This window comes from Pogoniulus pusillus, chromosome 33 (genome assembly GCF_015220805.1).
Source record: "Pogoniulus pusillus isolate bPogPus1 chromosome 33, bPogPus1.pri, whole genome shotgun sequence".
Classification (NCBI taxonomy): Eukaryota; Metazoa; Chordata; class Aves; order Piciformes; family Lybiidae; genus Pogoniulus; species Pogoniulus pusillus.
In genome coordinates, this window is record NC_087296.1 from 4,421,111 (window position 1) to 4,443,672 (window position 22,562).

The window sequence follows — 22,562 nt, forward strand, 5'->3', positions numbered from 1 at the left end:
TGCAGGAAGTACTTTTTATTTTTGCCTTAAGCCATCCAGGTCTGTAAAGAGCTGAGTGGAAATCAGTGCTGTACCTTCCAGCAGGCTGGTGGTCATGGCTGAAAGGTCCCACACTTAATGATCCTGCAGGCTACTGTAGGCCTTTCATTACATGTAGGTACATCTTCCAGTTTCTGGAGCACCTCTGTGCCCTCGATCAGTTGCCTGTGGGAAGGAGAAAGTGCAACATCAGCATGCATTTGCTAAGTTGTTTTCTTCCAGCTCATGAGGGCAGAGCAGAGCCCAGGGGCTTTGCCTAACACTCCCCTGTCCATCAGGGTCCTCCTCTGGCTAATATCAAGCTACGTTGGCATGGCAGAGAGGAGATTTAAACTAGAGGTCAGGAAGAAGCTCTTTCCAGTGAGGGTGATGACAAACTGGCACAGGTTGCCCAGGGAGGTTGTGGATCACAGAAGCACAGAATGGGATCTTTGATCTTTGATCACATTCTGTGCTTCTATGATCCAAAACCCCCTGGAGGTGTTCAAGAACATGTTGGATGAAGCCTTGAGTGACCTAATCTAGCGGGAGGTGTCCCTGCCTATGGCAGGGACGGGGTTGGAACTGGATGATCTTTGAGATCCCTTCCAACCTAAACCATTTTATGATTTGTGGCCTTCATCCTGGAAGGGTCCTGGCAGTTCTGCAGTGGAGTTTTCCATCTCGAGCAAGCCAGGGCAGGGCAGGGCAAGGAGGGATGGAGAGGTCTGACTTGGCTATCCTGCCCCTGGCCAGGCGCACCCACGGCACAGCCGCCACAGGGATTTCACGGGCGCATCCCTCCGGGCAGCAGCGTCCTGCGGGGCCAGGGCAGTGCCAGCAGGGCTGTGTGCACCTACCCAAAGGCCACGTAGCGTTTGTCCAGGTGGGGAGCCGGCTGGAAGGTGATGTAGAACTGCGAGCCGTTGCTGTGGCGGCCCCGGTTGGCCATGCCGAGGACTCCTCGTCCCTTGTGGCGGACGGCAAAGCTTTCATCTGGGGAAAGAGTCTGGGCTGAAAGGCTGCAGCTGGCTTGTTCCCTTTGCTGCCATTGGCCGTGCAGCTCGCACAAGCTTCTTTCCTTCTTCCCCGCCCCCCTCCCTTTCCCTTCTCCTTTTGCCCTGAGGGTCTCCGTAAGAGGGGGGAGTTGGTCTGTGTTTGATCAGGCGTTCCCATAGGCTGATAACCACGAGGTCACCAGAGATAAGACCCGGGGGAAGCAAGGCTTGTCAGTGTGAACAGTAGGGGAAGATGGAACAAAACAGACTCCAAAGCAAAGGAGGAGCTCCGTTCTCCTTGGTTTGGCCTTCTGGGACGTCCTGGCCACACATCACAGAACTCTGAGAGCCTGGGTAGCCGGGTTGGAGTGGCACCAGTCTTACCACCACGATGGTGTGGTTCCAGTGGGGATGCCTACCTTAAGAAGATAAGTGCCTGTCAGCCCTGCCATCTACACATCCCAGGAGTCTGGCTGCTCAGCTGGACAGGGCTAGGGTTGGATAGGCTGAGCATAAGCTGCTCTTTGATCAACAGAGGCACTTGGCATTCCTTGTCATATACCTTTCTCTCTGTGGTTTTAGCTTTCGAGCTATAGACATTGTAGTTTCCAGTATACCTTTCTCTTTCTGGTTTTAGTATTTGAGCTATAATAAAGTGTTGAAGCTGTACCCATGTGTGAAAGCATTCTCTGGTCCCCAAAGAACTCACTGGAACAGTCTCAAGCCTCATGTGAGCTCAGTCCTGGTTTGAATCAATGTCATAGAACGGCTTAGGTTGGAAGCAACCTCAGAGATCATCTATTCCAACCTCCTTGCTGTGGGTAGGGAAACCTCTCAACTAGACTTGTTTGAGCCTTCCTTCCTAGGAAGGGCTTCCTACAACTGCTTACTGCAGTAAAGAAGCTAAAGAGAAACATCCTGCTGAAAAACTGCCTGAAAGAAGGTTGTGGTGAGGTGGCCTCTTCTCCCAGGGAACTAGCAATAGGACGAAGGGGAATGGCTTCAAGTTGAGCCAGGGGAGGTTTAGGTTGGATATTAGGAAAAGTGTCTTTACAGAAAGAGTGGTTAGAGGCTGGAACAGGCTGCCCAGGGAGGTGGTGGTGGAGTCAGCATCCCTGGAGGTGTTCCAAAACTATATAGATATGGCACCTGGGGGCCTGGTGGTGTTGGGTCGATGGTTGGACAGGAGGATCTTGGAAGCCTTTTCCAACTGAAGAAGTTGTATGATTCTATCCTGGGAAAGAAAGTATTGAGCTACACTTGGCAGTTCTGATCTGCTGCTGCTGCCCAGCCTGCTCAAATGTCGCCTCCTTTGTGCCACTGGCAGTGGGGGAGCTTTTATATAAGGAAACATAAATCAGTTTCCAAAGTGCTTTAACTGTCATAACTCCCCTCCTGTCATGGGTGGCATTCAAGCTAAACAGAAGATCCCAAGCATCTGCATCAATTACATAGGTTGTTCCCCTCAAATATTGCAAATGCTAACATTGCTTTTTCATTATGTTGTGTTACTTGTTTGTTTGCTGGTTAAATTTAGCTCATGTTTGTCATTTCTGGACTTCCACAGTTGTAGGTGGGACTCAGAAGTAGCTCCCCTCATGTCCACAGAGGCACAGCTGCTGGCAGCAATACCTGCAGTGTCCCCAAGCCTGAACTGCTGGCTGAGCTCCAGGCAAATTGGAGTTAAAGCTGAGTTGCTTCCAGTGTTTTGAATGCATTGTTTAAAGTGTTGTGGGGTGTCTGTAGATAATCCACCTCTGCATTTCTAAGGTCCTGTCCAAAAATGTGGGGGTTCAAAGTTTGAATTAGGCATCAGGTGACCATCAGCCCCCAAGGGGATGGTGGAGCTGAGCCTCAGACAGGGCACATCAGAGGAAGGAAGTCAAAAAGCCTCCTCACTAAAGCTGTCTGCTCCTGCTAATACAAGTAGATAACTGTGACTGAAAAGCAAACCCTTCTGCTGTAGGGAGATGCAAGGAAATTCCCAGCTGTGGGATATCTGGGGATAAGATCAGATCAACACCTTGATGTTTTTGGGTTTTGGTGGAAATTTGCCACTTGTGTGGTAAGATAGCTGAGGAAGCATACATACCTTCAAAGGTGGGGCCATAAATCGACTCTCCTCCACCTCCCTTGCCGGTTATGATGTCTGCAGGGTAGACCAAAGCAACCATCAGAGACCAGGCTCATCACAGCTGCTGTCAGGGGTTATCAGTGAGCAGCTCGGCTGAGCTCAGAGCTGTGGAGAGGGGAAGAACTGCATCCCTCCCTCTGGTCTGACATTTGAGCAGACCTTTGGGAAAAGCCCTGACACCACCCCAAGAGAGGCCCTTTATGGAGAGCTACTTCACTCTCACAGCAGAGTACAGCATCCTCCCTCCTGGGAGAGCTCCTGGGGAGTGCTCTGGAGAAAGATGTCTCTTAGAGGGACCAGGGTAAGAAGAAAGGAAGGACAAAAATGCAGTTGTGGTTTTATGGTGAGGCAAGACCAGTGCCTTGTCTAAGAAAAGAGGTTTAGGAAGAGAGATCATCCCACCCCCCAGCTTCTGCTGTGGCTTGCTCAGGACCCCTGGAGACACACCTCCTCCTTGGATCCACCAGTTCTTCAGGAGGCGATGGAAAACAGAGTTCTGGTAGGTGAGCTCTCGGCCATCGCGGGGAGACTTAGCTCCTCCGGTGCACAGGGCACGGAAATTCTCACAGGTCCTGGGACACAGGTCAGAAAATAGCTGCAAAAGAGGAGGAGAGGGAAACATAAGTGAAATTCCCAGCTGAGAACAGGTGGAGGGGGCCCACACAAAAGCTGGGAATGGACTTCTTGTGACAGGATGAGAGGGAATGGGTTGAAGCTTGTGGGGAGCAGATCTTGACTGGAGATGAGGAAGAAGGAGACCTCTTGGAGTGGCCTTCCAGTATCTGAAGGGGGCTACAGGAGGGCTGGGGAGGGACTATTGACAAGGTCTTGTAATGCCAGGACAAGGAGGAATGGATTTAAACTGGCAGAGGGTAGATTGAAACTGGATGTTAGGAAGAAGTTCTTCACAGTGAGGATGGTGAGACACTGACACAGGTTGCCCAGGGAGGTTGTGAAGTACAGAATCTTAGATCATATTGGGCGATTCTGTGCTCCACATCCTCCCTGGAGGTGCTCAAGGCCAGGTTGGATGAGTCCTCAAACAACATGTTCTAGTGGGAGGTGTCGCTGCCTTTGGCAGGGGGGTTGGAACTGGATGATCTTTAAGGTCCCTTCCAACCCAACCCATTCTGTGATGTCCCCTGTCCAGATTTCTGTCCTCCCTCCTTCAGCAGGTGGAACCACCTCGCTGGGGATGCTTGTTCCTCACTTGTGCTTTTCTCCTCTGTAACGTACCTCGAACAGCAGCCTCCCAATGGGCTGCTCCTCAATGGCAATCTCCAGGAACACAAACACATGCTGTTTAAAGCAGAAAAACAAGTGCAGTGAGGGAAAGGTCAGGCTCAACAGGTCTCTGAGCAATCTGATCTAGTGGAGGATGTCCCTGCTGACTGCGGGGAGATGATCTCTGGAGGTCCTTTCCAACCTGAGCCATTCTGTGGCACTGGCATTTTGGGGGATCTTGGCTGTGAAAGGAGAGGTTTGGCAGCTGGGCTCTTGGTACCCAAGAGTTTTGATACCCCAGGGCTGGGCAGGTTGGAGGTTTGGAGCGGCACAGTTGCAGCTCAGTCAGCAGACTGGTCAGCCCTGAAGCAGTTTATAGGTGCTGAGCACCTGGGCTGGTGTTTGTCCCTTCCTGGCTTTGAGAGGCACTGAGGCTCTGCTCTCCTTGTGATGCTTCACATCAGCCTCTCCAGCCCCAGCTCTAGCCCCATCATCACAGGGCAGAAACCCAAACCCCTGCCACTGCTGTGCTTGCTCTGCTTTCTCCTGGTGGTACCTGCCCTCAGCAGGACTTGGCCTCCAGGTTTAAAACCCTGCTACTTGCCTGGCTCTTTTTCAGGTAGTTGGTGTAGAAGTCCTCAGCAGTTGCTTGGTGGAGGGTGCTGGGCTTGGTGTCCTGATAGTTCCACTCCCGGGCAGACCACAGGAGCAGCTCCTTCTCATCACCCAGCAGCTGGCCGTCGAGGAAGCACATCACCGGGGAGCTGTATGCCCACACCTCACCTCTCAGCTCCTGCAGTGCAGAGGGACAGCAAAGCCTCCAGGCATTAAGCACACACTTTGTGAGCAGCACTCAGTAACACCCACCACAGCTGAGGGGGCCTGTGGTATTTTTATGCCTTCCCTACCTTTAAAACCACAAATCCTGCCACCGGGCAGCAGCTTTCAGTGAGGTGTGTCTGCCTTAAAGGTCTGGGTTCTGCTGCTATGGAACATTATTGTGGTAAGAGTCATCTGGGTGCCACTTTAGGGACAGCTCAGAGAGAATAACAGGAAAACCACCTGGAGAGCCCCATCCTGTCTCAAGGGTCTCTGAGAAGATTAAATAAATTGGGGTGGAAAAGCTCATTTCCACAGTCTGGCACCAAGCTGGGAGCAGCTGCCAGCCTGGGAACAGGACTTGTGAGAGTTACCCTCTTTTTCTTCTGCAGATATTCATGCCATGCCACTTCCACCAGAGGCTGTATCACAGGATCTGCAAAACTGCATGGGAACTTCAGCCTCAGAGCCTGGGTTTTCAAGGTCAAGAAGGAAAACAGTGGTTACAAGCAGCTTAAGAGCCTCCCACACCCTATCCTATCCCAGCTCCCATTTCCCTCAGGAACTACCACCACAGCCATGTTCTAATCCAGGTATTGCTCTGCACCCCTCATACCTCTGGAGTAATTCCCAGAAGTACCTGCCAGCTGCTTTAAACCACTCTTTGTGAAATTAGTGTCCTGGCTTTTCTCTGAAAGGCTGCTCAAACATTGCTAAATTATCCTGGTGCTCCCTCCACCACCTCCATGTGAGAGGGATGTACAGGGTGAGGGATCAAAGATGTTGCTGAGCATCATCAGCTGCATTTTCTGCATCCATTTTTGCATGCACGGGGAGTTGCAATGCTCTGCTGACCCACGAGATCTGGCCCAGGACCCTGGAGCAAACGAGTGGCTGGCTGAAGGCTGCAAGATGAACACTTCCAGTCCCTGATGCTTGTCCCAGAAGCTCACCACTACTTAGACATGGGACATTCCTGTCCTTGGATTTAGCCCTATCACCACTATTTAAACATGGGACATTCCTCTCCACGGATTTAGCCTCATCTCCTTGTGGGCTGGGGTGCACAAGTGCCACAAGTTGTGACTTAGAAGTCCCCCAAGCTGGCCTGCAAAAGGAGAAGCAAAGAAGTGACTTTCTGTCCAGTTCATGGTCCCTGCTGCTGTCATTGGGATGGTGGCTGGGGGAAGAAAAAGAAAAAGCTGAGAGGCACAGCCCCAGCTCCTGGTTTGCTTTGTCCTTGTGGCTGCTGATAGATGTAAGAGCTTGGTGGGCTGTAAATAATGCTGGGGAACAGGTCTGGCAGAGGAGCTCCTACAGGCATGGATGCCTCAAAGATCACTGCGCCCCCCATGGTGGGCTGCACGCTGCACATCTGCCGCAGAGTGCAGCTTCCGGGGAGAGGTCCTCCGACCTCTTCAGCTCTGCAGGCTTTGGCTTTCTCGTCTGTGCCAGCAGAGCTGCCTGAAGGGGCTTGTCACAAGCTGCTGAGCAAGCTGGGCAGAAGTGTGATGTGCCTGACATCGCCCCCAGCACTGCACAGCTGTGAGAACGCGATGAGGATGCTGCATGGCAGACTCCCTGCCCTGAGCAGCACTGAGCCTCATAAAGCCTTGGTGCCAGTGCCTGTGCTTGCACCTGGCAGTGCCAAAGAAGAGCAGAAACACAAACTTCGGAGTATTTTCTTAGAGTCATAGAATGGCAGGGGTTGGGAAGGACCTCTGGAGCTCCTCTAGTCCAACCCCTCTGCTAACACAGGTGCACCTAGATCAGGGGGCACAGGAATGTGTCCAGGTGGGTTTTGAATGTCTTCAGAGAAGGAGACTCCACAACCTCTCTGGGCAGCCTGTTCCAAGGCTCTGTCACCCTCACAGGAAAGAGGTTTCTCCCCAAGTTCAAGTGAGACCTGCTGTGTTCTAGTTTGTACCCACTGACCCTTGTCCTATCTCTGGCCACCACCGAGAAGAGCCCAGCCCCATCCTCATGGCCTCCACCCTTTGGCTTTTCACAGAAATAAGAACTCTTCCTCAGAGCTTTGCCAGGTGCAGGCAGTGCTCTGTTTGTTCACTTTCAGGCTGGTGCTGTTCCCAACCCTCCCCTCAGGTTGCAGCCCAGAGCTTACCTCTGCTGTGCACTTGGCTGCGTGGAAAGCTGGGTCCTGGAGCAGCCCCACCACAGTCACCACCACCATCACCGACCACAGCCTGTGGCACTCTGGCCACCACCAGCCCGAGGCTGTCGACAGAGCTCAGCTCCATGGCAACAGCAGACACCAACACATACTCCTCCTGGCATTTCTAAGCACTTCCCACGAGGGTTTCGACTCTTCAGAGGGTGGGAAATGCTCTGGTTTCCCCTGAAGGAGGGAAGGAAAATGGGGTTAAGCAGAAGCACAAGGCAGAGCAGGGGACTGAAGCTCTCTCTAGAGCCCCTGTCAGGTGCTGTCAGCATGGGATCGCTTAGAAGAGAGGAGGAAGGTCACGCTGCTCTCGGTGCCTAGTGGCAGACACTCAGCAAAAAGAGGTAGGCATAAACAAACATGAGAGCAGCACTTCCCCATGACTCTGCCAGCCTCTGGTGAGCCTCTGCTCGAGGTGACCACTGTGACATCCCTGAGCAAGCTCCTTCCAGGGCAAGGGGAGAGCTATGAACATGGAAGAGCCAGTGCACCTCTGGAAGGCCCAGGCAGTGGGATACAGCTGCAGGCATTAGAGGAACTTGGAGGACAGAGCTGCTACCCAAAGCCTGTGTCCCACCATGCCAAAGGGACATGCAGGTAGGTAGCAATGAGATGTTAGTCAGAAATGAGCAGAGCAGTGAGGTGCTGGTGCACCTCAAACACTCCTGCATGTGGCTTTGTCCTTTCAGAATCGCTGGGGCCAGAGATGAAGTGGTTCATCTGCTGTGGAAAACCATTTGCTGTTCAGTGTTCTGTGGAGGGTCTGGGAAGGGATGGTGCACGTAGGACTGTCATAGCTCACTGGGGTGCAGGGCTGCAAGCAGACTCCTCTGAGCCTAGGTCCTGAAACCACAGCTATGGTAAATGCAGCCTTGCCACTTGCTTCTCCACTCTCAAAACACAACCTGCACCAGAATTGGGAAAAAGCCTGCAGGGAAGAACTTAGAATCATAGAATCAACCAGGATGGAAGAGACTTCCAAGCTCATCCAGACCAACCTATCACCCACCCCTGTCCCATCAACTAGACCATGGCACTAAGTGCCCCAGCCAGTCTTTTTTTGAACACCTCTAAGGACAGCAACTCCACCATCAACCTGGGCAGCCCATTCCAATGGCAAATCACTCTCTCTACAAAGAACTTCCTCCTAACATCCAGCCTATACCTCCCCTGGCACAGCTTCTGATCATGGGAAGAGAAGCGTGTCCAGGAAGCACCCGACTGCTGCCCAGACTCTGGGGCACACCTGCTGTGCAAACGCACCTCCTCCCAGCCACGTCCAAGTCAGACACAGCTGCTCCTGGCTGTGGACACTTAGAGAGACAGAGAAAGTCTGCTGCAGAGTGGGAGATGTGATAAAAAAAATGGGCACTGGGGTCAGTGATGAGGAATGAATCACAGAATGGTCTGGGTTGGAAGGGACCTCCAAAAGCCATCCAGTCCAACCCCCCAGTGCAGTCAGCAGAGGCATCCTCAACTAGATCAGGTTGCCCAGAGCCTTGTGGAGCCTGACCTTGAATATCTCCAGAGGCAGAGCCCCTGCCACCTCCCTGGGACACCTGTTCTCATCCTAGCTTTCATCTGAGGTGAACTGGGAAAAGGCTGAAAACGAACTCACCTTCACTTTCACATTTTTTGTTGGTTCAGACACAGAATCTTGGTGTAAATCACAAGTGTGGTGTTTGCAAGCAAAGTGATGACTGAGCACACTGCTTTAAGTGCCAGTGACACTTGATCTAGATTTTAGCACCCTGATACACTATGTGAGACATCCCCAGCAGCCAAACTGGGAGCACAAAGCATGTTTTCTGGCATGGCTTTTTATTAAGATGGGCAAATATTAACCTTCTCTTATTGACAGGAGTCATTGAAACCAATCTGTACACATCTAATCTAGTCAATGAAGATAGCTGCACAACTTTAACCCCATCCATACCGCTCATGATGCTCTCTGAATGCTTCCAGCCATTGTTTAAGTCCCCACAAAAACACTCACCAGCTTTTGTATGTACTAGAAGTAGCACTGCAGTCTGCTCTCCAAAGCACAAAAAATAATGCTTTAAATATACACTGGCTCCTAAGCTTGGAATGAATCCTGCCAGGAAGAGAATTCTGCACATCAGTAGACAGTGCCTTCAACAGCAAGAGCTCTTCAAAGTGCTTGGCAGAGCATCTGAGCACTATCCCCAGTTAACAGATGACAAAATAAGGCACAGAGGTCAACTACCCTGCTCACAGTCACACAGAGAGTGAGCAGCAGAACTAACAGAGAAGAATTTGGTCTTTTCAGGTGTCCAGTGTAACCACCACACCTCACTGCCATTGCTTCAGTGCAGTAGCTTAGGCTTTTCTGAGGAGCAAAACTTGTACAACACGTGGGGAACAGAAGGGATGATCCAGGACCAGACCAAAAGCTGCAACAATTTCAAACCAAATCAAACCAATTTGACAGCCAACAAATCAAAATGCACTTCAGGGAATGACCACACAGAAACTTAGCCACTGCAGAGAGAAATCTCTTGAAATGTAAGACATGTGGTGTTAGCGTTGCAAGAAACACTGCTTGTCTGAAGCTCAACAGCATTTCAGGCAATGCAGCCTCAGAGAAGCTGTACTTCGGGATCAGCAGACATCTTGAACATCTTGACTCTAGAGAGTCACTCAGAAATACAGGTACAGGGCCAAACATCTTCTCAGTAAGTATGGATGTGTGTGAGGCACAAAGCCCCACATTAATCCCTTGTGAGGGGTGGACCAAGTGGTCCATAGAGAGCTCTACCAAGTGGGTAGAGAACCAGTCACCTGGAGGAATAAAGAAGTCTAAAATAAATAAGGTTGACGAAGTGAAATTCACTCATCAGAGTCAGCCCAGAATGCACCTTCAGACAGACTCTGCTGCAGGGAAGAAAGTGTAACTGCTGCCTGGCTGAGGACCGTGTGGCAGCCCAGCCTGGGATGACAAACGAGCGTGTCAGAAAGCCTGTCCTTGAACAGGCTGCTGGGAGGGTGACTCATTCGCCGAGAGAGGCTGCCGATGGGATTCAGGAACGTGCGCGCTTGGATCCTGCTGTGCACTGCCTTGCTGGGAGGGGAGCGTGTCCGGGCCAGGGGGAGCCTGCTGACTCGCTTCCTGCTGGGCTGGGTGTGAGGATTCTAAGTGCATCTCTTCGCTCTGTCCTTGGTGAGCATGGAGGTGTTCCAGCGCTTCCTTGGAAAGAGCAATGACGTGCATTTGCTCAGGCTGGGCAGGCTCTATTTGGTTGGGAATCATACTGATGCTTTGGATTTGTTCTGCTTGCTCCTGCTGAGCTGACAGCAACAAGTTCTGCAGCTGCTGCGGCGGCTGAGCAAGCAGCGTCAGGTTGGCAGCCTGCTCGCTGCTCACGTTTGGGGCGTTCTCTGCAGCAACGATGCTGATGCCTTGATTGTGACTGGGCACGAAGTTGATGTTGTGCACCGCGTCCGTAACCAGCAGCTGAATTTCCTGCCCCCCAGAGGTGGCGAGTTGATACTGCTGCAGCTGCAGGATGTTCCGCACTTCTGGATCCGTGTTGGTGCTCGGGGCAGTGCTGGCTTCCTGAAAATGCTTCTCCTTGCTGTGAACTTTCAGATGGGCCTTCAGGTTGTCCAGGCGAGCAAACTGCAGGCTACACTCTGGGCAGGAGAAAGGCTTTTTGCCTGTGTGTAGGATGCAGTGTCTTCTCTTTGCACTGGAATCAGAGAAGGACTTCCCACAGGTACCACAAGAATATGGCTTCTCTCCCCTGCAGAGGAATGTGATTTGCTCTCATGAAAACGTTACCTTGGCACTGCTGCTTTCTGCAACTTATTACAGACTATGAAGCTCAAGTTATTATCTTGTTCTGCTAAAACAAAAGCACTTCAGAACACTGACATTAAAAACATTCTCTGTGTGACTTCCACTTGACCTCACAACACTTCCAGAAGTACATAGTCAAGAGCTACTCCTGTCATAAACCCAGAGGTACAATCTTCCTGCTTGCCAGACCACGGCAAACGTGCACCAACTTCCTCTGCACAGCTCTAAGTACAGACTGCTTTAAGAATGTTTACTGACAGTGTGGCCTTGAAAACAAGAAGTGTCCAAATCCTAACTCTCTGCCTAACTCCAAGGGACAGGAGATTTTACTGGAAACAAAAGGTGCACAACAGTACAGGAGGTTCCAGCTCAACACAAGGGGGAACTTCTTTACTGTAAGGGTCCCAGAGCACTGGCACAGGCTTCCCAGAGAGGTTGTGGAGTCTCCGTCTCTGGAGACTTTCAAGGCCTGTCTGGATGTGTTCCCCTGTGATCTGTGCTAGTTTGTGTGGTCCTGCTCTGGCGCTGGTTGGACTGGATGATCTCTTGGGGTCCCTTCCAACCCCTAATATTCTGTGAGCCTGCGAACAGTCCTCTGATGATTTACAATCTGCCGTGCCTCTGTGTAAAACATCACACCGACAGGCAAAAGCTAACTGCTACTGGTAAAAAGAGACACGAGAGACTACAGGGCAACAGGATGCTGCTCCATTGCCACACCATGGCCACAAACAAAAACCTGCAGTAAACCTTTCACATAAATACTATGGTGGTAAGCACACTGTAGTTACACAGGCACAGGACACCTACAAGTATCTGGCAATGTCTTGCCACAGTAAGATTTAAAACAGAACATTAAGCTACTAATTACTTCTTTAAATAGATGAAGTGAAAGTGTTCATCTTTAACCATCCATCCAAAGTACAAACAAGGCCTGAGCATTCTGTGTTTGAACAAGCTCCACCTACAGCTAGCAGAGAAGCAGCTGCATTGTGTGCAGTGAAAGTGAGACATACTCTACCTGTGAATTCTGATGTGAGTTTGAAGAGAGGTTTTAGCTGTAAAGGATTTGCCACAAATTTCACAAGTGAAGGGCTTCTCACCTATCAAAAAGAAACCTGCCATTACTTTTGATACAGCACTTCCCACCCAGGTATTAAAAAGCATTTTTTATTTTACCAATGCAGTTATCAAATGTGTACTGCCATGAGTCAGGACAGATACCTGCAGCCAAGTTAACTCTCCAGTTAAATGAGAGTGGTTTGAACATCCATCTCTGGCATTCTCCTCTTTGATAATGAAGAATCAGGTGGATCTAAACTCTCTCAGATCACCATTACCCAAACCTATGACACAGATACTGGTGTTCCACATGGAACAAGTCTGAAAAAGGCTGACCCTGACCTCACAGGCATTAGTGGTGAGCTGCTGCAGTATGAGGGCTTTTTGTGCTCCTGCATTCTTATGTCAGAAAGCTCCAGGGAGACCTAATACCCAAAGTGGACCTACAAAGATGGAGAGAGACTGTTTGCAAAGGCCTGTAGTGATAGGAGGGGCTATGGCTTCAAACTAGAGAAGAGCAGATTTAGATTAGATGTTAGGAACAAGTTCTGCACCATGAGAGTGGTGGAACACTGGAACAGGTTGCCCAGGGAGGTGGTTGAGGATCCACCCCTGGAGATATTCAAGGTAAAACTCGACAAGGCTCTGGGCAGCCTGATCTAATTGAGGATGTCCCTGCTGACTGCACAGAGGGTGGGAATGGGTGACTTTCAGAGGTGCCTTCCAACACAGACCATTCTGTGATCAGCACTGCAGACATCCTTATGTACAGACATCCTGGTCTAGTGGGTAAGGCACTTCCCATGGGAGGGACATTGGATTAGATGATCTCTAAGGTCTCTTCCAGCCAGGGCCATTATATGATTCTGTGAAGTCAAGCAGAAGTTCATTCCACACAGGTAAGCGTCACTTTCCTGACACGTTGTTTTGTTTGTGTTACTTAACAGAATCAGACTGTCAGGGGCTGGAAGGGACCTCCAAAGCTCATCCACTCCAACCTCCCTGCCAGAGCAGGATCAGCTAGACCAGAACACACAGGAACACAGCCAGGAGGGTTCTGAATATCTCCAGAGAGAGAGACTCCACAACCCACTGGGCAGCCTGTTCCAGTGTTCTGTCACCCTCAGAGTGAAAAAATTCCTCCCCATGTTTCCATGGAACTTTTCATGCCTCAGCTTCTACCCATTGTCCCTTGTCCTGTCATTGGGCATCACCCAGCAGAGCCTGGCTCCAGCCTCCTGGCACTCACCCCTTACATCTTTATAAACATGAATGAAGTCACCTCTCAGGCTCCTCCTCTCCAAGCTGCAGAGCCCCAGCTCCCTCAGCCTCTCCTCACAAGGAAGATGTTCCACTCCCTTCAGCACTTTTGTGACTCTGTGCTGAACTCTCTCAAGCAGTTCCCTGAGGTCCTTCTTGAACTGAGAGGCCCAAAACCGGACACAATATTCCAGACGCAGCCTTACCAGGGCAGAGTAGAGGGGGAGGAGAACCTCTCTTGACCTACTGACCACAAAACAAGACAACCAAGAGAAACCTTGAGAGCTTACATTACCTGTGTGTGTCCTCAGGTGTTTCTTTAGCTGGGCTGCATCCATGAACTTGCGGCGGCACTGGTTGCATTCCGGCAGCGAGCGGCCTTGTTGCAATAACACAAAAAGGTGTCAGTGCCTAAGTGAGCCCCTCTATTTCTTCAGTCATCTTTGTTAAAGCACTCTCCTGCAAAATAACCACTGGGATAGAACAGCAGGATAAAATGCCTCTTGCCTAGCTCACACTCCTATTGCTCCATTTATCACAGGAAAAGAGAGGACTGATGCTGCTCTCCCCCCCACACCAAACACCTTCTCTTGAAGCTTTCTGAATTCTGCTCCTCTTCACCACCTGTAGGCACATGTAGCCTAATCTCCACACTGCTCCAGAAGTGAGGAGGACATTTCTTAAAGCTTGTTTACCATTACTAGTCCAAAGTGGTAGGAAACCATCAGGCAAGCTGCACAACAGGCAGTGGACACCATTGCTCGCACAATTCCTAGCTTCTGTGCCATGGTCTAGTTGACTGGATAGGGTTGAGTGCTAGGTTGGACTGGAGGAGCTTGGATGTCTCTTCCAACCTGCTTGATTCTATGATTCTGTGCAACACAGACAGCAGGGTTGAGAGAACTGAGCTGTATGTCCAATACAGTGTAAGCATTTTTTAATCATCATAAGAGTCCTTCTCCATCAACTTATTTTCTCTATTAACTATTTCCCAAATATCCCATTAATTAATAATTTGTCTCTTTCATCCTGTGCATTGTGCTGTCAGCAACACATCAGAGGAGCAAAGATCAAATACAACCCTCAAGAAGAATTCTCAGCTTTAGTCAGTCTTTAGGAGGACAAATCCTCACTGGCTGTCAGGCATCTCCTCAACCCAAATTTGTTATACCTGTGTGCACTCGATAGTGGCTCTTGAGCTGTTTCTTTTGGCTGAAGTATTTCCCACACTGATCACAGGTGAAAGCCTTCTGCCCTGTAAAGAAACCCACGTGTTAAAAAACGTGAGCTGCACCCAAAGCAAGATAAATAAATTAATAAACTGGCACACACAAAAGAGCAGAAAGACTTTTTGGGGGAGGGAAGAGGTGACATTTGCTGGGAATACTCACCTGTGTGCAGGCTCATGTGCTCCAGGAGAGAGTGCTTTGTTGTCAGAGCCTTGCTGCAGACGGTGCAGGTGTACGGCCGCTCCCCTGTGTGCATCCGCTCGTGCACGTGGAGAGAATACTTCTGGGAAAAGCCTTTGCCACACTCACTGCACTTAAAAGGTCGCTCCCCTGGAAGCAGCAGATGGCAAACTGAGCACAGAGGCACTGGTTGTCACTAGGTGTTCTAAGCTGACAGTGAACCACGGAATGGCTCAGGTTGGAAGGGACCTCAGAGATGATCTACTTCAACCTCCCCGCCATGGGCAGTGACACCTCTGAACTAGATTCGGCTGCTCAAAGCCTCATCCAACCTGGCCTTGAACACTCGCAGGGAGGAGGCATCCACAGCCTCTCTGGGCAGCCTATTTCAGAGTCTCACCATCCTCAATACTGAAGAAATTCTCCCTAAGATCCAGTCTAACCCTGCTCTCCCTCAGCTTCAAACCATTCCCCCTAGTCCTATCTCTAGACTCCCTTATAAAAAGTCCCCCTGCAGCCTTCCTGTAGGATCCCTTCCGCTATTGGAAGGCAGCTCTAAGGTCCCCCCAGAGTCTTCTCTTCTCCAGGCTGAACACTCCCAGCTCCATCAGCCTGTCCCCACAGCAGAGGTGTTCCAGGCCCTGAGATGCATTGCAATGCAGTAGTTACTAAGTGTTATTTCTAAGTAGAGATAAAGGGCATTAAGAGCCAAGTTTTGCATAGCAGTGAAACAATTATTTAAGTATTGCCACATAATTTAATATTGAAACTGAGAAATTATAAACCAAACTGCAATTAAGGTAAGGCATAAAGGCTAAGAGTCCTACTGACAAGAACAAAGCAGTGGGCACAGGAGAGCACAATCTGGATCAGTATGCTGTCTTGGACAGTTCCTGCTGTAGAGGATAGCCCACATTTCATAGATTCATAGGATGGTTTGGGTTAGAAAGGACCTTAAAGATCATCCAGTTCCAAACCAACTGCCATGGACAGGGACACCTCCCGCTAGAGCAGGTGGCTCAAGGTCTCATCCAACCTGGCCTTGAATACCTCCAGGGAGGAGGCATTCACAACCTCCCTGGGCAACCTGCTGCAGCATCTCACCACCCTCACTGTAACAACCAGCTCACGTTCAGCAAGTCATAGAACCCTAAGCCAAATGGAGCAGCTCCTTAATGCCTACCTGTATGAATTCTCTGGTGAATAGCCAAGAAATGATTACACTTAAATACTTTGCCGCAGTCTTTACAGCGAGCTTCAGACCCTGCGCGTTTTCTTTTCCCCTCGCTTCTCTTTGCCAGTCCTTTCTCCTCCTCATCGCCGAGGAGCTTATAGTCTTTTAACATGATGGATCTCCTTATCCTGCGTTTGCTGTAACGGCTCCGAGCGCCCTGGACCCCTTCAGATTTGGGGTCGTAATTCTCATCTTTCTCAGCTGCCAGATCGACAGCAGCTTCTGAGCCACCAGAAGGGTCATTCTCTTCTGCATCTTTCCTCGCTGGCAGCTGTTCGCTGGCAGCTGTTCCTTCTGCTGCACCATCGTTTTTCACAGAACTCTGTTTGTTTTGCACGGAGTTGTTCTCTCTCAGCTGCGTATCCTCAGCAGAATTTGCTCCTGGCTTTTCTTCTTGGACACTGCTGATTTTCCTGGGTCGCCCTCGTTTTCTCTTCGGTAGCTCTTCGTGTTTCTTGTCGCCGGATGGAGCTGGAAACACAGCGCTTGGGCTGTGGCCAGCCTGATAGTCAGAGCAGGCCCACACCAGGTCAGTCACCTTCAGCAGCTGTGCAGTGGCCAGAATTTGCTCTGTGTTTTTTTCACTGGCACGGAGGCACCCAGTGTATATAAACTCTAGCAGTGCTCCAAAGGTGTCTGCAACCATCCCTTCCAACATGTAAATCGACTGCCCTATGTCACCGTCATCTACAAACATCATGGAGAAGTACTCACTGCTGGCGGCGAGCAAAGCTTTATGGGCTCTGAACTGCACATTCTCCACTATCAGAGTAATGTCACACAGGAAATCCTTTCTCCTTTGCTCTTCAAAATTGGCTAGAATGGTGTCTTTGTGAGCTTTGGAGTGGATGACGATCAGCCTCTCAGAATCATCAGGAGCTGTTTCTGCCATTTTTGATGTGGATATGACAGGAGCTGCCTAAAGAACAGAACAGCTTTAATCACAGAATCAAGCAGGCTGGAAAAGACCTCTAAGATCATCGAGTTCATCCTATCACCTAACCCTTTTGATTAACTAAGCCATGGCACTAAGAAGCATTTTAGACATCTGCATTATAAAATAACCACTGGCATTTGCTTTACAGGCAAAAGGATTTCAACAGTTTTAGAAGCAAGGCTGAAGCCTCTGAAGTTTCTACAATACACTGACACAAATGCTGACACATTTTCTTCAGTGCTCTTCAGTCCTAAGAAATGGCTCCAGCTGCTTCTTCTATCAGAATTCATCTCCCTTGTTCATCTCTGAGGCACTGTCAACCGCACAGCATCTAAAAACAGGCTGCCCCTTCTGGAAACTCCTTTCACAACTAAAACAACTGGACCAAAAAAAAGAGAACTCTTTGTTCACAGCTCCTAAATGGAAGCAAGTAACAAAAAAAAACAAACTCAGAAGGTCAACCACAGCTTCAGTGTTGTAGATGCCACTGGTGAGGCTATGAAATCACACAATGATATGATTACAGAAGGGACCTCCAAATGCCATTCAGTCCAACTCCCTCTGCAGTCAGCACAGGCATCCTCAACTAGATCAGGTTTCCCAGAGCCTTGTCCAGCCTCACCTTGAATCCTGCAGTGATAAAATGTCACTGGTATCAGTGAGGCAGCACTCCAAGCTGCCTTTTCACCACTTCACTCTTCTGAAAATCCCTCAGAGCACTCACCTGCTAAACTTCAGCCTATAGAGGTGGGCAACAAAAGCAGAACAGCAGCAGCTTTTGTAACAGCTCTCTCTAAAACAGAGTTCTTGATCATGCTAATTATTAACCAACAATTCGGGTGCTAAGCTTCTTCCACTGTAAATATGCAACACTAAAAACAAGATGAAAAAGAGTCCATCTGATTTCAGAAGAATCCACCAAGTAGCACAGAGGAGATGTGCAAAAAACATCCATTCCAAGAGGATCATCTGAGTCAAAGATCACAGAATCAACCAGAATGGAAGAGACCTCCACCACCATCCAGTCCAACCTATCAGCCCTATCCAATCAACTAGACCATGACACTAAGTGCCTCCTGCAGTCTTTTCTTGATGAAACAAATTTTCTGCCTGCCATCCTAATTTGTAAAACCAACATATTAAACACATATTTGCATTTAGTGAGCACGATTCCAATCACCTGAACAACTGCTGAATGAAACAACTATGCACAGGTGGTAGCTAAATGCTACTGAGGTGGCCCACAAGTGGTTTTGCAGCCCTGTTTAACTACCAAGCAGTTCATGCTAGAAAAGAATTATCTGGGAGCTTGTTCTGAAGATGCAAGCCTGATGTTGCAGGAGCATCTTACAGCATGGCAGCAGGTCCGACCCAGCTCTTATAGTTCATGACAAAAACACCTTCAGAGCTCTGCCTGCAAGCATTCTCTAGCTCTCACTTGTGTCTCGGGTAAGGTAGCAGATTGTTTTGATCACATAATGGACTTTGGTATTCAATCACGAGAGGGCACCGTTAGTGTTTTCACTTCAAAATCCCAGCCAGCAAGCTTACCTAAACCCCCTAATAACTCTACACGAAAGCTCTACACAAGGGGACGGCACCCGGGCTGCCGGGGTCAGACACGCTCCGGTCCATCCGCTAGTGGACTCTGGAAGGGCTCAGGAACAACATGCGGGTTTTGAGGGGCTGACCCCGAGTGAGAGAGCACGGCCTCGGATCGCTCCTCCACACGGGCAGTGACAGCAAGGCCAGCGGGCACGGACTGGCTGGCGGCGCACGCCGCCCTGCGTGACGGAGAAGCCGAAAAACCCGCGGCGGGGAGCGCAGCCGAGGGACCTGACACCGCCTCACCCGTCCCAGAGCCCCATTTAAGCCCCCAGATCCACAACCAGCGCCGGCAGGTTTCGGCCGCGCCCCGGGAAGGCCGCTGGCTCCTTCAGCGGGGCGAGGCGGTGCCGGGGAACAGAGCGGAGCCCGCGGCTAAACTCCGCGGTACAGGGACGGAACGGGCGCTGCTCCGTCTTCCTCCATCCCGGCTAGGGCTCTCGGCGGGGCTGGGCGCACACAGGCGACACAGGACTCCCGGCGGCGCCGGCACTCACCGCTCCGCCACCGGCCCCTCAGCGTAACCGCCGCCGCACTTCCGGCGCGGGCGGCAGCGTCTGGCGTCCTGACGTCAGGCACAGCGCACGCCGCCGCGCCCCGCCCCCTGCCCCCCCGGCAGCTGTGAGCCGCAGCAGCCGTGAGGGTGGAAGGAGCCCTCCGGAGTCAGCGACTCCAGCCACGCACCCACAGCGCCCGCCCCGCTCAGCCATGGCATTCGGTGCCATGCTTACACGGCTCTTGAACGCCTCCACCACCTCCCTGGGCAGCCTGTTCCAATACCTGACCGCTCTTTCAGTATTGTTCCCAATAGCCAACCTAAACCGCCCCTGGTGCAACTTGAAGCCCTTTCCTCTCGTCCTACTGCTAGTTCCTTGGGAGAAGAGACCGACCCTTACCTCACAACCACCTCCTTGGGGTTTGCTGCAGTGACTCTTAAACAAGGTGTGATTTAAGGTGCGACTTTAATGTTCAGATTCCATGCTCCAGCTGTCCAGGCAGCTGCTGGCAACACTCCCTGCATTAATTAGAAGCAACACAGGGAGGAGTTGGAGGATGAAAGTCGTAGCTACACCAAGCTGTGGCCAGCCTCTTTCAGGGCAAGGAAAGTCTGGAGCCTGCTGTCAAAGCCCAAGGGCCTGCACCACGGCTCTAGGTAGGGTCCAGCCATGGCTGCTCTCAGGTAGGGGATGAGCTGGCAGTGCTCCGTGAACTGTGCCAGCCGCCTCCGGTATATCTGTCGCACCAGCTCCGAGCTCCTGGGGTTGTGTGCTGCAAGAAGTGAAGCCATGGTTTAGTGTCCTACCTAACTTCGTGCAATCACATTACAGACATTTTAAAAGGTATTGAGTCTATACTGGTTATTTTTATCCTTGGTACTTGGACAGTACAGGCTGTGCCCAATGATGTCAAACCAACAAATCCAGTTTGGTATTTCTAACTTTGCACTCTGAAAGATCAAGGCTTTTGTAAACAAAACCAACAGCTCAAGAAGATGCCACCAACCTCCCATTCCTCAGGCCAGGAGCGACTTGTAGTACTCCAGGCAGTGACATATTTGGATAAGGTGGCACAGCCCCTGAAACGGCACTGTGCAGGGATAGCCCAGGCATGGATGGTGTGCCTGGTGTGAGGTCCCTGTGTGGCGTTTGCACAGCTGTTCTATGGCCTAAATGCTTAGCCCATAAAAAAAAAATATCAAAAACTGATTGAGAAGGAAATGTCAAAGCCAAGAACTTTACAATGAAGTTAGTATTGTTTCTTTTCTCTTACTTCTCTGCCCTAAGCCATAATTTGGCCTGCACTGGTATTGAGTGCCTGTCCTCTGGGTATTCTTTGTTAATTGTTACCCTGAGGCAAAGGGGAAGGAGCAATTTAAGACATACCTATTTTTTATCCTGTGGATGGTACTTTATAGCTTATTGCAAAAACTGGACAGCATGAAGAACTGTGCTATGAGAGACCTTAGCCCACTAAGCTTTAAATTGTAGACAACTGCATTTAACAGCTCCCGAGTGATTTTTCAAGCTGCACAAGCCCTTACAGCAGTCAAGTTTGAAGGGCATTAAATCACTCTAGTGATGCATGGCTTCCTACTCTTTTTTTCCAGGAGTAAATCTCTCTGCCTTTATGACTGATTGCCTGTACCTTTTCTTCTCAGATACTGCAAGCAGTATTGCTGTTGGGAAAGCTGCAAGACAACTAAAGCGCCATTTGCCCTATTTGAATGTGATATTACAAGCTGACATTAGTTGAGGATGAGAAAATTTTACTTCAGATAGAAATAGGGTGTAAAATATTTCCAAGGAACCACAACATGAAGCACTTGGATCAGATTTTTGATCAAGGACAGCCTGACTACTCTGAAGAGACACCCAATAGCAACTAATGCTGTGTTTGCAGCATATTGGAATGCTGCCTCTTAAGGCTGGAAGCAGTTCTAACCGGTACTAGAAGAAGATAACTTGTTTTCCTGGATTCCAGTGGTCATACTGTTTGCCACTGCACAAAGAGATTTGTACACTTGCATAGCTTTTCCAGTGCCAGTAAAGATTTAATGATGCAATATACGAGCAAAGCATTTCTGGTGTGGACATGGTTATGTTAGCAAAACTATGCTAACAGTAGACTGAAAACAGCTTTTGTGGAAGAAATGATGTACAGGATAAAAGCAGTTTTGCTGGCTTAAGAGCTGTACACATCTCCACGGGGGCTTATGGTGTGCCTGTGCTGTTCAGTGATCTTCCTATGCTAGCAAAAATCAGTGTTAGTCCAAGAAACTTCTGGGAGTGTTTGGAAACTGCATGAAGAAACAGAGGATGTGAACTTAAAATAAAGACTGCCATTCTCCAAAAGAGTAAGTAAACATTTTAAGTAACTAAAGGCAAAGTAAAGATCATCCTCATGGCCCTTCTCTGGATGCATTCAAGCTCGTCCATAGCTTTCTTGTTTGGTTATCAATGTTGTATCAGGTGAATTCCTGCATTTCTATAACTGACTATTTTTATAGCATAGTAATTCTCTCCCTGTACTCTGCTCTGCTGAGACCCCACCTGGAGTACTGCATCCAGTTCTGGAGCCCCTATTACAAGAAGGATGTGGAGATGCTGGAGCATGTGAAGAGAAGGGCCACGGGGATGATCAGAGGGCAGGAGCAGCTCTGCTGTGAAGACAGACTGAAGGAGTTGGGGCTGTTCACTCTGGAGAAGAGGAGGCTCCCAGGTGACCCTCTTGTGGCCTTCCAGTATCTGAAGGGGGCCTACAAAAAAACTGGGGAGGGACTTTTTAGGCTCTCAGAGAATGACAGGACTGGGGGGAATGGAGCAAAGCTGGAGGTAGGGAGAGTCAGCCTGGGCGTGAGGAGGAAGTTGTTGAGCATGAGAGTGGTGAGAGCCTGGAATGGGTTGCCCAGGGAGGTGGTTGAGGCCCCATCCCTGGAAGTGTTTAAGGCCAGGCTGGATGAGGCTGTGGCCAGCCTGATGTAGGGTAGAGTGTCCCTGCCCGTGGCAGGGAGGTTGGAACTGGCTGATCCTTGTGGTCCCTTCCAACCCTGACTGATTCTATGATTCTAATTTATAAGCTACCTTTTAAATGGCAGGCGACAAACAGCAGGGCAGTTTGCTTCACACTTAGGAATGGAAACTTGGGCTTTAAGCAGCCTACTTCAGTCATAGCTTTTATCAGAGCAGTTGCTACTCCCTAAAGAAAGACAAAAACAGTTTTAAAAGACCATTACAGAACTCTTCTGCAACAATATATACTCCCAACTTCTTCCATTGTCTTTCAAATCTAACAATATTGCATGATACCCAAGCTGGTGAATTGCAGGAGGTAACAAATAGTATAAAATAGAAAAGTGACCATAA

At 49.9% G+C, this 22,562-nt stretch overlaps 3 protein-coding genes across 4 annotated transcripts in view; all 3 read right to left on the reverse strand.

The window, feature by feature from the left end:
• Positions 1–10,316, reverse strand: PPIL6 (peptidylprolyl isomerase like 6). Its single transcript, XM_064170022.1, has 9 exons — positions 9,369–10,316; positions 7,316–7,549; positions 5,568–5,663; positions 4,979–5,167; positions 4,387–4,449; positions 3,598–3,745; positions 3,109–3,165; positions 879–1,014; positions 1–204 (listed from the first exon to the last, which is right to left on the reverse strand). Exons 2-9 carry the CDS (start codon positions 7,382–7,384, stop codon positions 93–95), a joined length of 870 nt encoding a protein of 289 aa, XP_064026092.1. The 5' UTR covers positions 7,385–7,549; positions 9,369–10,316; the 3' UTR covers positions 1–92.
• ZBTB24 (zinc finger and BTB domain containing 24) lies at positions 9,177–19,750 on the reverse strand. Of its 2 annotated transcripts, none has more exons than XM_064170019.1 (7): positions 19,596–19,750; positions 16,107–17,076; positions 14,906–15,073; positions 14,686–14,769; positions 13,810–13,893; positions 12,214–12,295; positions 9,177–11,136 (listed from the first exon to the last, which is right to left on the reverse strand). In XM_064170019.1, exons 2-7 carry the CDS (start codon positions 17,047–17,049, stop codon positions 10,344–10,346), a joined length of 2,154 nt encoding a protein of 717 aa, XP_064026089.1. In that variant the 5' UTR covers positions 17,050–17,076; positions 19,596–19,750; the 3' UTR covers positions 9,177–10,343. The 2 variants fall into 2 exon arrangements, with proteins under 2 accessions (XP_064026089.1, XP_064026090.1); XM_064170020.1 differs by lacking the exon at positions 19,596–19,750 and adding an exon at positions 19,197–19,241.
• AK9 (adenylate kinase 9) overlaps positions 19,645–22,562 on the reverse strand; it is a 46,307-nt gene continuing 43,389 nt past the window's right edge. Inside the window, exons 36-37 of the mRNA XM_064170023.1 lie at positions 22,281–22,395; positions 19,645–19,968 (exon numbers count right to left, since the gene is read on the reverse strand). Coding sequence (XP_064026093.1) covers positions 19,766–19,968; positions 22,281–22,395 — 318 coding nt within the window. The 3' untranslated portion in view covers positions 19,645–19,765. The remainder of the gene's footprint in view (positions 19,969–22,280; positions 22,396–22,562) is intronic.